The 15,970-nt window shown below is 33.9% G+C and overlaps 1 protein-coding gene across 1 annotated transcript in view; it reads right to left on the bottom strand.

Moving 5' to 3' along the window:
• LOC150079402 (uncharacterized) overlaps positions 1 to 15,745 on the bottom strand; it is a 1,085,915-nt gene extending 1,070,170 nt beyond the window's left edge. The window contains exon 1 of the mRNA XM_090383052.1: positions 15,607 to 15,745. Coding sequence (XP_090239178.1) covers positions 15,607 to 15,667 — 61 coding nt within the window. The 5' untranslated portion in view covers positions 15,668 to 15,745. The remainder of the gene's footprint in view (positions 1 to 15,606) is intronic.
• Positions 15,746 to 15,970: the final 225 nt, after the last annotated feature.

Here is a 15,970-nt window from a genome sequence, read left to right as displayed (position 1 = left end):
AGCCTTGTTAACTCGCACCTGGACCCAACTCTAGTTCTGCAGATGAGAGACGAACTGAGATTGCCAGGGTCAAGACATCTTATTAGATGTGGCTATCCCACCAGTACTGCAGATAGGTACAACCTACAGGCCCATGACCACATAGCAACCGACAGGACCATTCAAGGTAACGACTCCGCCACAAGCTTCTTGATCCCATACTACCCAAACCTTTCAAATCAGATTTCTAGGGTCCTGAAATCTCATGGGATAAAGTGCATACAACTCCCAGGCAGGAAATTGCAATCCCTCATCTCCAAAGTGAAAACACCAGTTCCCACCTTACTACAGAGTGGACTAATCTACCGCATTTCTTGCCGTGACTGCACTAGCTGCTACGTCGGGGTAACTGGCAGAAGACTTGGCAAGTGTGTTTCAGAACAAGAAAGAGCCATTCGCTTAGCAGACATAGAACACACAGCCATTGCTAAGCACTTCTGGTCAACCCAACACGACATTGACCCATGCCGCAATGTCATGGTTGTCGATCGGTCCCACTATTACCGACGCCGCACCTGGTTGGAATCACTGCATATCACGTGCTTTAATACTTCCATCAACAGAAACAGAGGATGTCATATTCATCTATTCTTGAAGCAACCATTCTCGTGGCTGACAAACAGTGAAAATGTTCCCATACGTCACACCACAGACTTCAACTTCCAACAGTTAGTTGTTGCATCACGCAGTTCACTGTGCATGACTGCCATTGCACACTCCTAAGTCCTACATTCCCAAAACTTTTAATCCAATGGTTAACGGTTGAAGGGCAACACAAAGCCCAAAAGCTTTTTGTATTACTGGTTACTGTATGAATCTACATATTCTGTTTATCATATGTACTTAATATTAAACCTAGTTTAACTACAACGCGTCATTTAATTTTACTTTCCATTCCACTCTGTGGTACATAATAGAGAATACAGAATAATGAATCCAGAGCACGTAGGCCTTTTTACCCCCTTGTGATCCAAAATTTGAAGTGTCACCTTCAGAGAAATATAGATTGGAAAAATTCATACCACAAAATAATGCTTTTGATCAACAGGAAATGAAAACAAGTTAGTTAATGTATGCAGTCCTTTATATTCCAGGTGCATTAGCAAATGACAATAATTCATGATATATAAAAAAAACATTTGTAAAATAATAAGAGGAGTTTACCTCAATATAGTACATAGAACACTTCCGTATGATACTCTCCAGAAATTAAAAAGAAAAAAATCAAAAAACTTACATTAGAGTAACAGATGGTTTAAAAAATAATTAAAAATAAGAAAATTAATTAAAAGACTTTAATGAAAAAAATTGCAAAACGATTTTCAGTCCTGAAGCTGACAATGCTTTTCGAACGTATGTCATGATCACAGGAATGAAAATTACCAAATAAGGGCGAGTATGAAACTTAAATAGGGAGTATTTGTCTTCTCGCATGCATGTAAAAGCCCACGAATCGGAGATGAGATATGGCCAACGAACATTAACAAAATTTTCGTGTAATTTAATTTCTACGGTTTCTGCAATTAATAGTCGTATTACATTGGACACTTAAGTATTTTGGACTCGTTAAATAAAAAAGCATGTTTTTCGTTAATGGCATGAAAGTCTAATTCTGACACTGCTGAACGAGAAGCCCGAACTGAGGCCGCATGTTGATTAACACGAATATTCAAAGGAAAATGAGTCGAACCCTGATAAGACAAGTCGCAATCACCGCAAGAAATGTTGTATACCAGGTCATTAATTTGTGTTGCGAACAAGGAAAGAACTGAGCGACTGTTCAGTATATTGTGTAATTTCCGTATTGGCCTGGCCACAATTTTAAATTTGGTATCTTTAAAGAATCTGTTAAGCTGTTTGTGCCACTGTTCAACATATGGGACAGAAAAAGTATTTTTTGATATTACTATTGTTGGTTGGTTGGTACAGTATTTTGTATCCTATCCTTAGCTTGTACCCCAACTTGGTTTATTCTAGCAAGGGGATAACCCCTGTTCAAGAATCTGCTGATTAAAATTTGTATTTCTGAGCACAAAGCAGATTCCGTCATTGAATATTTGTAGGTATTTAGAAATTGATTAAAGATAATCGATCTTTTGTAGGTGAATGGGTGATAACTGTTATAATGTAGAAGCATACCAGTGTTTGTAGGTTTTCGATAGATGTTAAATTAGATTTTATTCGAGTCCCAGGTACACGTAAAATTTAGAAAATTTAATGACTTTGTATCAGTATCCTCCCTATCCAATGTAAATTTGAGCCTAGAATGAATATTATTAAACGAATGTAAAATGTCTTTGGATAGTACTACATTTTACATTCGTTTAATAATATTCATTCTAGGCTCAAATTTACATTGGATAGGGAAGATACTGATACAAAGTCTCACCTACAAAAGATTGATTATCTTTAATCAAGTTCTAAATGCCTACAAATTTTTCGACATACGGTTGAAAAACATTGGCAGCTTCAGGAAGGAAAATCGTTTTGCAATTTTTTCGTTAAATTCTTTTAATTAATTTTCTTATTTTTAATTGTGTTAAATTGAGTTTTAATTATTTTTAAGCTATTAGTTACTCTAATGTAAGTGGTCTGACGTAGCCCAGTGGTGAGGAGCGAGAGTACATAGCATGTGTTCCTTGAATGGACCGGGATTCAAGCCCGTGACTACTAAATATGATAAATATTTGTATTGCCAATTTATTGTAAACTCTACTGACTTGGTTGTTATGCCGGAGTATAAACAGAAAATTTGTTTATTTATTTTTTTTTTTTTGATTTTTTTTTAAATTTCTGGAAAGTATCATACGGAAGTGTTCTACATGCTATATTGAGGTAAACTCCTCTTATTATTTTACAAATATTGATATCAACGTAGAGCGTATTGAGTATTACAGCTCTGGTTCATACTATATATAAAAAAATAAAAAAAAAGCAAAAAGGTAACAACTTTTGTTACTGCCATATTGCCTGTGTAATATGTATGAAAAAAAGTAATATTTATTTGATGATTTCTATTGTTCTCATTTTAATGAAATTTAAGATGGCTCAACAACTCATTTTAAAACAGCCAATATAAAATTTTATTAAAATTCATCCACTAGTAATCAAATTATTACCTATGGACAGATTTATATATAAAGACAATAGGCACACCAAGCGCATACTAATGCACCATAAATTAAAAAGTAAATAAAAAACCTTGAGTAACAATCAAATATTTAATGATTTTAATGTAGGTAATGATTTTTAAATATAGTTAAAATGAAACAAGTGTGATATTAGTATTAGTAACAGCAAATGAGGCAAGAAGCCTTAAAAAAGCATCAGCATAAAAAAAAAAAAAAAAAATTTTCACATCACCTATCCATCCCTTCCAATAAATTGTCAGGGTTTTCCTTGAATTTATTCAAACTACTCACTTCCACAACAACAGATGGAAATTTGTTCCATCAATCAACTATTTGCTGAATGAAGGCAAACCATCACATATCTATCCTGCCACCATCTTTCCTCCATATGCTACAATTTGCCTAGTCTCCATACAATGCAATTTGTAGAACTGTAGCCTTTCTTGGTATGATCACACTTTTTGTTCCATTCACCAGTCTCACTGCCCTTCTCTGCACCCATTCCAGCAGATCTGCATCCATTCTAAAATGAGGCCTCCAGACCTGTATGCAGTACTCAAGATGCAGGCTAACCATTCCCTTGTACAATGGAATAATCACCTCCTTATCCCTGCTAGCAAAATTCCATATTGTTGACAAAAACCCCCATGAGCTGTCCTGGCAGTCTGCATTGCTCAGAAAATTTCATACCTGACAGCACAACTAGCCATAGATCTTTTTCATTTTCCACTAAACCTAATGTAGCACCACACAGTATGTAATCTAGGGTTACTGCTACCCAGTACCTTGCATTTTTTAAAGTTAATGCTTCAACTGCCATTTCTCAGCTGATCTGCCTAATTTTAGGCATTAGTATTAACAAAGGCATATTATGCAAGCTTATATAGCATCAACCAAAAAAAAAAAAAAAAAAAAATTTCTACATCTTGTTGCAGTGCAGTACCTTACCTTGATTTCCATCATTAACCACCCTGCCAACATTTATATCATCTACAAACTTAGGCATTGAGCCTGATATACCTTCATCAATATCATTAATAAATATATAAAACAATAATGGGCTCAGCACTGAATCCTAGGTGACTCCACTAATGACATTAGTCCACAAAGAACAGTGTCCATTAATAACCACTGTCTTCTGCCACTCAACCCTTCATTATCCATAGCAGTAACTTTCCCTCAATACTAACACTGCTCTAATTCATACAGCAGTCTTATGTGCAACAATATCAAAATCTTTCCTGAAAATATATATTTTTATGAAATCAAAATTATTTTTGAATTCAGTTCCTTTGTTACTGCATCATAATATCCAAATCAGATTGGTCAGATAAGATCACCCCTTAACAAAGCCATATTGTGACTACAGTACAGTATAATTCTATTCCTATCTAGGTGGTCCTGCATCACTTCTTTAACAAGACCCCATTATTTTCCCTGGAACAGAAGTTAAGCTAGCAGTCTGTAATTACTCCTGTCACCTTTTGATCCCTCTTTGCAAATTAAAGATATATTTACACACCTCCAGTCCATAGGGACCTCCCTCAATCCAAAGATGCTCTCATAATTATGACTAAGGGTTTGCTTTGCTGCCTCCCTTAATATAATTGGATAGATTATCCACACCAGGTGACTTTTTTAGGCTTAGCTTCAAAAATTTCTCTTTCACTTTCCTCTCAATTATCACAAAATAATTTAACTCCCTGTTAGAGTTTGATAAATGTCTAGTATCCTTTTCCCTAAATAATTCCTCATGTATGAATGTAGATGCAAAATACCTATTCAGTTTGACAGCAATCTGAGTAGGAATTATAAATAGTTAAATCATCACCATTAACTGGACCAATGTGATTTAACTTCATTTCTTTTATTTTTAACGTAAGTAATGAAGTCTCTGCTGCTTTTCTTTGCTAGAGGCTTCTCGTTTGCCTTAGCTCACATAACCTGCCTTGTGACTTGTTTACTGGCTAGATTATATCTACAATAGTCTACTCTTTCCAGCAAGTATATAAATTATCACCTGATAATTTATATACGTCCCCCCACATTTTTCTTCTCTGCCACCAGTCTCATCAGTTCATCTGACATCCATTTAGGTCTGACTTGAACAGTATTTTTTAGTTGGTAAGAAAACCTAGCAGCTTCTATAATTACTACCCTGAAAGCTTCCCATTAAGAATTTGATGTTGGTAACATCATCGGTTGGTCCCACTGTACAGAATTTAAAAATTATCAGATACCGCCACAGTCACTCTTATAAAAACAAAAGCCCTTTCCTTTGAAATGACTATCTGAAAAGAAATGTTTTACTGTTTAATTTTATTTAATAAGATTCATGTATATACTTTAAAAGCTTACAAAGATTATTAGAGGCATATGATGTAAGAAAAGAAACTTATATAGAATCAACTAAAAAAAAAAAAAAAAAAAAAAAACACACACACCTTTCCATTTCACTCATCTGTTCACTCCAAAAGTTTGTCTAGTTGAAACCTGTAAACTTCCACGATGACAGATGGAAGTTCGTTCCAGCAATCAACTACCCACTAGCTAAAGGCAAATTTCTGCACATCTATTCTAAAACTGTCTTTCCTCAATTTCAGTTTATGCCCCCTCACGTTCATAATCTGAGCAAGAGGAAAAATGAAATCAGCATTGAGCTTGTTCAAACCATTCAAGGCATTATACACCTCAATCAGATCACCTTGCAGGTGACTAGTATCCAGATGCTGCAATTTGCAGAACTTAAGCCTTTCTTAGTAACATGAATACTCTGTTCCATTCACTAATCTCATTACCCTTCTCTGCACTCGTTCCAGCAACTCTACATCTTTCCAAAAATGAGGCCTCCAGACATGTATACAGTACTCAAGGTGTGGCCTACCATTGCCTTATACAAGGGAATAAACAGCTCCTTATCTCTGCTAGCAGAATTCTTATATATCATTGACAAGATCCCATGAGCTACTCTTATAGCCAGTCTGCACTGCTCAGAAAACTTCATATTGACTGACAATTACCCTCAGGTCTTTTTCATTCTTCACTATCCTGAGTGCAGTACCACACAGTTGGTATGTTACTCTGGGGTTACTGCTACCCATATGCAGTACTTTGCATTTGTCAATGTTAAACTTCAATTTCCACCTCTCAGCCCATCTGCTCAACTTTTCTAGATCCTGTTGCAGTAGCATGCCATCCTTACTGTCATTAACAACCCTACCAACCTCTGTATCACCTGCAAACTTGGCATTATGCCTGATATACCTTCATCAATATCACTGAGGAACTTCCAAAGTTATTAAGCCTGGCCACCTATGTTATTGGCACTTCTGACCAGCTTTCTTACAATCAAGAGTTAAATGTTTATCCCTACATGTTAATTTCTCTTTAAACTGTTTATCCAAACAACAAGTTAAAGAGGGATTAACCTGAAACTAGGTTGGGGTCTTGAAGAGCCCACATGGTTTCAATGATTTTGTGTCCTTCGTCTACTTGGTCCACACAACTGAAACTCCCAGTAATATCTTTTAAGAAAAATGTTTTCTTTCATTTCTCCACTAATAATTCCAGAAAATTTTGTTACTTATTGAGCAAAGAGGAAAAAGACAGGATCGAATCATGCTTATTCTTGATAATTATATGCACATTCTGAAAAAACAATAAAACAAACTTAAAAATAAGCTGCATCTCTCATGTACAATTACTGAAGTGCACAACACTTTTTTTTTTTTTTTACATTCTATGGTAGCATATCCAAATTCTTCATTCTTAGCTTCGCATCATGAAAAGATCTGGCTAGTCTCCAAATACTGAAGCACACAGGCTTTGACTGACAATTTATTTTTCTGTCAGTCACGATAAAGGAAATAATATTCTAAACTCTCAAACAGAGGAAGTGATGAAAAACTTGTCAAAAACAATGCAGAGGAGGTTTTATATTTATCTTGACTGTTTTGCCAAATGAAAATGAAGTTGCCAGGACTACAGTGAAATTATAGCCGATTTTGTATTAAGTAAAAGTCACAAGTTTGTTTATAAATTACTAAGTTACAATGTCAACCAGATTTTTATACTTTTCAAAAGTTATTACTTAATAAACAGTGTTTTGGAATTAATAATTCATTATTCTATCATGGTCCTCGGATACTCCTAAAAATTCAGCAAAGGAGTAAGAGACAAAAGAAATATTATTGGCAACTTTATCAATAAGGTCCACATGAGATGTGGAACTTATGGGAGAGCTGGCAATCTCACTCTGATGTTTGTCTCTCGTGTCTCCTGCTGATTGTGACTGACAACAGTTTTAGATAACCTAACCTTATTTAATAAGATTAGATTACTAAAATAATTGGTGGTTAACTTTTAATTAATCATTTAGAAAACAATGCCACATGAACATATCTGCAAAACATGTTGTAAAACGAATATCACATTGAAGTTACATCCTATTAAATACCCAACCTTATTTAATAAGGTTGTTAATTGAAACAGGATAAGGCTGCCATAGCCGAGTGGTCATCGCGTAGGTGCATAAGTACACACGCATTGAGTGATCTGGGTTCAAGCCCGTGACTGTTGAATACGGTGCTTTTTCTTGTATTATCTCTACTTTGTGAACTCCTCTGACCATGTGGCCATCCCGGAGTATAAACAGAACATTTATTTATGAGTTAATTATACATTTAGTCAACATAATTCTATTAAATAAGGTTACTCTATCTATGATGGATTAAAGAAAAAACTTGGAAGTCTTATGTAAAAGTTTTATTTGCAGTAATGACACTCTGACAACAGTTGTCAGTCACAATCAACAGAAACCAATGAGCGACAAAACATCATGCCGTGAGATTGTCAAGTTATTGATCCATCATGCAGAAGTTTCTGTTGTCTCTGGCTTCACTTTTGCCACACATCGCCAAACTGAGGCAGCTCTTTGGCACAAAAATGTGGCTCAAAGAAATACAAACTGGAAAAATTCAAAAGGTTTTAATTCATTTAAACCAAATCTTTAGCAAAAAAAAAAAAAACAAAAATAAGTGAACCAAATAGTCCTCTATTGCATCGAACAATAATGCATGGGATGGAGTAAAATGAGTATTACTATTATTAACCATAATGGACCTTACTGCATGCTGCTTTGGCCTCACACACCGTATAGCCAAGCATGAATATGTTTAACTTTTCTTGGCCCATTATTGAACTGAGATGCCACTTTTTTATCATTAATTCTGAGTAACTTCTTTCCCACCTTTCTAATTTTATTGAACTTATTAATAAAATTCTAAGGGCATTATGGACATTCAACCAGCGGCCTAACACTGATAACTGAGAAGTAATAAACTTTTTTTTTTTTTTTTAAATGTAACACCAGTCAGTGAGAAAGTCATGATCACTCTACAGAGTTCCTATGTTTATGGGACCTAGTGCATTGCATTCTATGCGCGCACACACACAGTGAGCTAATCTTATCAAGAGGCACCATCTCATATTTCCTGTAAAACCTCTTTAAATTCTCACAGAATTTAAAGCCTGGAGGCCAGAACAACCATGTTGTTCTGGCCTCCAGGCTTCCATCTTAATATGGCATTGGTGTTGAAATATTGTGTTGAAATAACTAATGTTGAAAATAAGTTTTGAATGTTTTTTTATGAAACATCAGATAGGAAAATATTATGATGTAATTTGAATTTAAGTGTAAGAAATTATTGAAATTACATACATTATGCATGTTATGTTTTACATGCTAGAACTTGGCCGAAATGCCATTCTGATTGAAAGACTCTCTTTAAAAGTAACATTCCATTGCTAGTATTGCATCTGACAGAAGTCGCATTTTTAAATTTTCACAATTTCTTTTAAATTTGTAAATGGAATCAGGAAATTCCCATTCACATGTGGGGCTTGTGAGACACCAGCAATAGGTACCTATTCTTGTCATAGAGTTTTGGAGTGCTAAACATTAACAGCTGACAAAAATACAGATATTCACATTGTCTGCCAGACACCAAATGGGCATACTGGTTTCAATCCAGAGGATTAGTGACCTCCTTAAAAAAAAAAAAAAAAGAAGCTTTATTATTATTATTATTATTGATTTCTGTCATTTATTTTCATTTAATAATTGGGTTAGCAAAACATAATAGATCAATGGTTTCAAATCAGTAGGAAAGCTAAAAATTAACTTTTTATAATAAAAACAAAAATGAGTATTACACAGATGCCAATGAGTATCTTTGCTTAAGTGAGAGCACAAGTGATAGAAGGTTACGCACAAAGTTCTGGTCATTAAACAATATGTCCCAAAAAGTTAAAATAGTCAGTCATCAGACAAAAAATATATTTAATCTTGTTTCCATTGCCAAATATTAATTCCCATTGTTATATTTTGAAGTTTGAGTACTGCTTAACTATTGATTTTTTTTTTTTTTTTTAACAGTGCCTTGAATTTATAATAACATTATTCTTCCAAGGAAAGATGGAGGTGCCTCTGTAGCCAGGTGGGAAGGAGCAGCAGTGCATAGCACACGCTTCTTGATTAGACCGGGGTTCAAGCCCATCACCACCAAATACGGAGGATGTGGAAAGGTCAAGGGAATGACCACCGCATATTCCCGGAGTAATATGACCTTAGTTGCTAATGCTCCTAAAAACCAAATAACAAACAAACAACAGGAAAGATGGGAGATTAAGGATATTATCCTTTTTTTGGTTTGTTTAACATTAAAGTTTTCTAATGATTAATCCAATTTTAAAATTGAAAATTCATAGTTCTGAATAGATTCAACAAAATATTCATTATGATGATGCACCTCAAAACACCCTTATGAAACTTTCTAGCAATGATACACTACAAAATCACACTTTACCACATGAATATTTTATTGATATGAAATAAATAAAATTATTATTAGTAGTAGTATTAGTGGCAAATGATGCAAGGAAGTAAGCTTAAACAGCATCGGCCAAAAAAAAAAAAAAAAAACCAACACTTCTCATTTTGCCTGTCCATCCCCTCTAACAATTTATCTGGTTCTTCCTAAAAACATTACAACTCTGCTCTAATTAGACCACAATCCAAATTAAAAGCAGCTATGATTCTGAATACAGAATAGCCAAATATAGAATTCAAAAATATAGCTGCTTTTTAATTTTGGAAATGTCCCAATTAGGTAAAATTGTAATTATTTTATCAATACTGTACACTTATTAGAACAGTAGTCAAATGGTAAGGTGTCATTTCTTAAAACTTAAGTAGTAGCATATCCCTTATCCTTCATTTGCAATAAACCCTTCTCAAAATTGCACTAAACTTTACAAAATTAGATTAACACCACAAAAAAACTTAATTAAAGACTGAACATATTCACCTGAAAACACCAAACAAAAATTCTCCTTTCCCATGACCCATTTCTAATAACATGAGCACAATTAAAAAAAAAAAAAAAAAAACTCTTGCTCTTAAATCATGTTGCCCACTTGGGCAGTTTTAATTTCTCCATTGAAAAATTAATTAGAAATTAGAGCAAACAGGAAAGCAAAGTGTCTCTAGAATTGTCAGAGGAGAAAATGTAGCCGTTCTGCTCTATGTTTTCCACAGATTTTTTAAAATCTGATTTACAACCTAAGATATTTGTTGAGAACCATTCATTATTAGCATTTGTGTTTCGACAGAAAATTTACAGCACTCTTAATTAGCTGTAGTTTGTACAAAGAACTCAGTAAGTTCCCTTGCAGAAGACACAGAGCTTGTAAAGTGGAAGTGTAAAACTTCCTAATGCATTACTTACTCTGTAAAAGAGTTTTTTTTTCTTTTCATAACTTCCTAACTACTGTCACCATGAAAACTACGTACCAACCAGCAATCAAAGAAGGTACCCGACAACTTAATCTAAGCCAGTAAATACTGAATAACAATGATATTATTGCATTAGAAAAACTATTAAACATGTCAAAATGTATAAAATCCTTTAAAATATGCTAATGTTATTGGATTTAATTACTTCAGAACTGCAGCTGTGGGTAAAGAAGCAATTCCACTACCTTTTAATAGTCCTCGCTCACTTCACTCCTAACCATACTGGATGACTAATTCTAATATAGGCCAGTCTTTTGACTACAAAAATGTGTAGTCACTGGCCAATATGCATACTGCATGGGTGGAAAAACCCAGAATAACTTGTGTAGGTAACCCTGCTCCCTACACAAGTTATTCTGGGTTTTTCTCAGGCTTCTCCACAAAAGCGGCAGCAGCAATGTATCATGCAGACCAAGGTCACAGAGGATGCTGTTATTACAGTCGGGAAATAAAATTTATAAATTTAAAAGATATTATACGCCACAGTGTACTTCCAGCACAGGATCCCCAGCAACCAACCCATCTGATTACTCCTCCCAGACAGCTATGATCTGCCAAAAACAAGCTTAAATTAATGATAAAAATATATAGAACAGATTTCATTTTTTCTTTTATGAAATTAAGATTTCACTGACCCAAAAAAAAAAAAAAAAAAAAAAAATTATATTAAGAAGCTGAAGAGATTTGTGGAAGGGTTAGCAAAAGTTTTGCCCCAAGGTCCCATAATCCAGTGTTGAGGGTAAGATTTCTAATATTCTGGCCAGTATATACACTAAAGTATCCTTAAAAACTGCAAACTGACAATCTGTTTATCTTAAATGCATAATTCCAGATGTTTAGAATTTCTTAAAAGCACACACAAGATCCAGTATCATATCCTTCTTCAAATAGTTAAAATGTTAAACTTTTCTGATACTATGGTATGACTCTACATATCAGAGGAGGTTATAACTAATCATTCTGACAAGAATACTGTAGGCATCAACTTCCTAATCCACTGTTTCTAGTATTGTGGTCTACTGTTTAACATCATTATTCTCATATCCAGAGCAAACAGGAAAAACAATAGTTGCAATTCATACACATATACATGTTCCATGCATATGACTTCCAACTACTCAGCAGGATCAAAATACTAGGTGAGAATCTCAAACCAGTTCCCTTACAATTTTGTATCTTATTTATGTTTGCAGCAAATTCAGTGCCTCTGTCTGAGAAGAGGAAAGTAGCCCCTAATTTGGAAACCAAATTATTGTGCATTTTGAGACTAGCAGTCAGTACCGGATGTGAACATAAAATACCATCTACAACAGAAAGAAAAATTGTAGCTGATGAATAAAGATGTTGCAAAATTAGCAGTGCCTGACATAACAAAATGTTTGAGAACAACAGAAAATATTTTTCCGAAAATGGAAAAGTTAGTATTGATTCTGTATTTTGATCAGCAAGCTAAAGGAATTAATGTGAATTCCATTTTTATAAAGCAAACAGCTAAGAGCACTTTTTACAATCTCAAGATGGACATACAAACTTTCAGGTGTAATTTTCTGCAAGGACCATTTCCAAATATTTAAATTAAGGGCTAAGGAGATTCTAAAGAAATTCCGGGCTGCTTCTAAAGAAAGACATTAAGCTTCTTGAAAGATCCAAAAACTGACATCTGGTGTGAATAGTAAAGGGATGTCCATATGAGGAAAAATTACAAAGATTTAACTTATGCAGCAGGGACACCAAGTACAATTAGGGTTGAGATATCAGACTGTATATAAGGCATTGAGTAGCAAAATGGGACTGTGGAATTCTCACATTGAAATGGGCACAAAACCATGTGGGTTAAATACAAACTACTGGGTTAGGATTAGAACTATGATTTTATTGGGCATTATCGTCTAAGGCTATTATGCACCAAGACAATGTTATACAGGTTTCTATAACATGTATAAACATAACATGTTTATACATGTTATATATAAATAAATTCTGGTAACCTTTAAAAAAAGTTACCATTATATGACTTGTGACAAGGTAACCTTTGAAAAAAGATTACCTTGTCACAAGTCATATAATGGTAAAAAGCAGCATATGTATTAAAATATATATATTCAGAATTTTATATGTTTATATAAATTAATAAGGTGTAAAAATTTAAAAACAGCTGACACATTGTCAGATAAAATCTAACCAAGTGTATAAGGCTCAAACATATATAAGCGGCAAAATAAGTGTCACTAAAATCTGGACAGTCAATTAAAATGTGTCACAAACTACTGGGAAAGAGACCTCAAAATTCATTTGGGTAGAATATTGTTGCCTTGGAATAAACTCCAGTTCTGAATGGTCCAGGTTGACACAGTGATGAAATGAGAAGCTGAATTGGTACTTTTTTTTTTTTTTCAAGTTGGAAGGTTATGTTAAAAGTTGTATGGACAAGTTTTTTTTTTCTTTTTTTTTTTAATTCATTTGGTTATGAGTCAGCAGGGAATTCTGTCATTAATTTTGAACAAATTATTAGGAGCTTGGATAACAGGCTTGAACAGTCTTCAATGTTGATAAAATGGACAGTTCTGGAAGAAGACTACCAGAACGTCTGTCACAGAGAAAGAGAGGAGCTTGAAAGATTTTAAGCCATCAAAATATAACTGACTTTTTCTGTAAGTCAGGCAGAACCACTCATGGAAACAGATTTTCCCAAATGCAAAATTGATCTTCCATCCCATGGGACCAGAATGCAATTGCTAATTTCAAGTAATACTACCATAAGTATTACATTAAGGGAATTTTGGGAACTCTAAACAAAACAACACACTGCTCCAGCAGAGAAATATATTGATGTTTTATTTAAATGATTTGCCACTGCCCACACTCAAGCTTCAACTCTGAAGTTGAATCTGAGCAATATGAAGCCCTTAGCAATCCAGTAATGGGAAAATATTTGTACATCTCATGACATGAAAACCTCCCATCACTGGGTTTCAAAGGACATTGTCTACCTGCTCAAAATATCCTAATACCTCAAAAATATCCAATTCACTGGTAACAAACACACTTATCATTATAGTTACCTGATTGCATAATGCAACAATAAAACAATTAATACATTTTAATTACTAATATTTGGGTTGTGCAAGTTTTGAATTGTCCTGTATTTTAACTATTACGAACAATTCACTTTTAATGCAACAGCCTGTCTGCTACATTTCTATCCCACACTATCATAGCAATATTATCGCTTGCGCACTGACCTTTCGGATTTTTAAGGATGAAATTAATGTTTAAAAATCACCAAAAATACACTGCATGCAGACATTCTGCACTTAGAACTTTTAAATTCAATAATAAAAAACATTTTATAAAATATTTTTTCTACAAAATAATGTGTCTATATTCCTAGCATATATAGAAAACTGTATTCTTGAATATAGCAGTATAGTGGATATTTAATTTAACATTGCTAAATAAATTTAACTATCTTTATTAAAATTGCCTTTAAATTGTATGTAGGATTACTTATCTTTAAATGACTTTAAAGCAAGTTCGACTTTCATTGTGTCTACATAAGTTAATTTTATAAAATATACTGCACAAAGTGTCCCGTATTAATTTCACAAGTGACGCGGGACATCGAAAAATTAGACGTCCTGTAAAATGCGCGAGTTCTGGTCACTATACGAGGGGAAATTGATAAACTTTAGGTATACCGATTGTTTCAGATTCTGCATCCCCAAATGTGAAGAAGCGCTATTTTAACTTTGCTTTTAATCAATTCAGGGTAACCCCAAAAGCGTAGATAACATGAGCGGCAACGATTAAATTAAATTTAATCTCTCTCTTAGTTGTAATACCTCGAAAGGTATATAAAGATACCTCAGTCTGCAGCTAAATGAATCATATTCCGAAACCAATCAGAGCAAACATTGACTTCAGTATGCGAGTAAATAAGTAACCTTTTCCACACCCAGTAAATACATTTTAGGAAAAAAACTGTTTCACATTATTCTAACAAGAACATTATTAACCCGGAAGTAGGATGCAAGATATACATTATGCTGCTAACTGATGATAAAGGCTGCTACATATACTGTCTTAAATTTATTTTAAGTCAATTTATAATCAAATTTAAGATTATGATATGCTTTAATGACCCCAAAACGTCAAAATCTGAAAATTCAAATTAAAATAAATAAAATTAGAGTTTATTCAACATGATGAGCATAACAAAATATTTGAGATGTAAATATTTTCAGTCATGTATAGTACGTGTTAAAATACTTCAGTATTAAAAAAAAAAAAAATTATACAACTATTTGTCCAAGTAAAAATATAAATAACAAATATGAAAAGTTTTCTCCAATCGCCTTGTCCTACATTTAAATAAATACTGCAACACATCTACAATGCTACCCAAATTATGAAAAATGAGTAAATAAGATGACACGTGACTGCAAGCACAAACATCCGCCAATGTGGTAGATCATAACTTTCAAACAAGGCGCGCCTTACCTACAAAGTTGCTTATACTACAGAAACACCCCTTTGCTTACAAGTTACTTATCCTAATTGATATTCATGAACATGACTTACCCATGCAGGTAGAAACCTGTAATAAAACCACTATAAAGAAGATGAACAAGCCCCTCCCCATTGCCCCAAGCTTGCCTTCAGAAAGTTCAGTCACGAAACGCCATTACCCGTACATTTTCCACACAGCATCACCGCTACATACATCCACGGTCGCACTGACACATCTGTCTTCAATCTGTTGCCACACTCTCTTCGGATATTTTAAGTAACTCTCGGAGTTGTATACTGAAGCCGTTTTTTTTTTTTTTTTTTTTCATAAAATATATCTTTGTGGGGATATTTCTGAACTTATTTTCTATATAAATTTATCATTCAACCGTGAAAGAAGAAGTTAACTTACACTTATTTTTGTCGCGTAGGAATA

This window comes from Mastigoproctus giganteus, chromosome 10 (genome assembly GCF_048544385.1).
Source record: "Mastigoproctus giganteus isolate SK-2022 chromosome 10, ASM4854438v1, whole genome shotgun sequence".
NCBI lineage: Eukaryota > Metazoa > Arthropoda > Arachnida > Uropygi > Thelyphonidae > Mastigoproctus > Mastigoproctus giganteus.
Note: the sequence above shows the minus strand (reverse complement) of the source record. Positions and strands in the feature narration are given on the sequence as shown.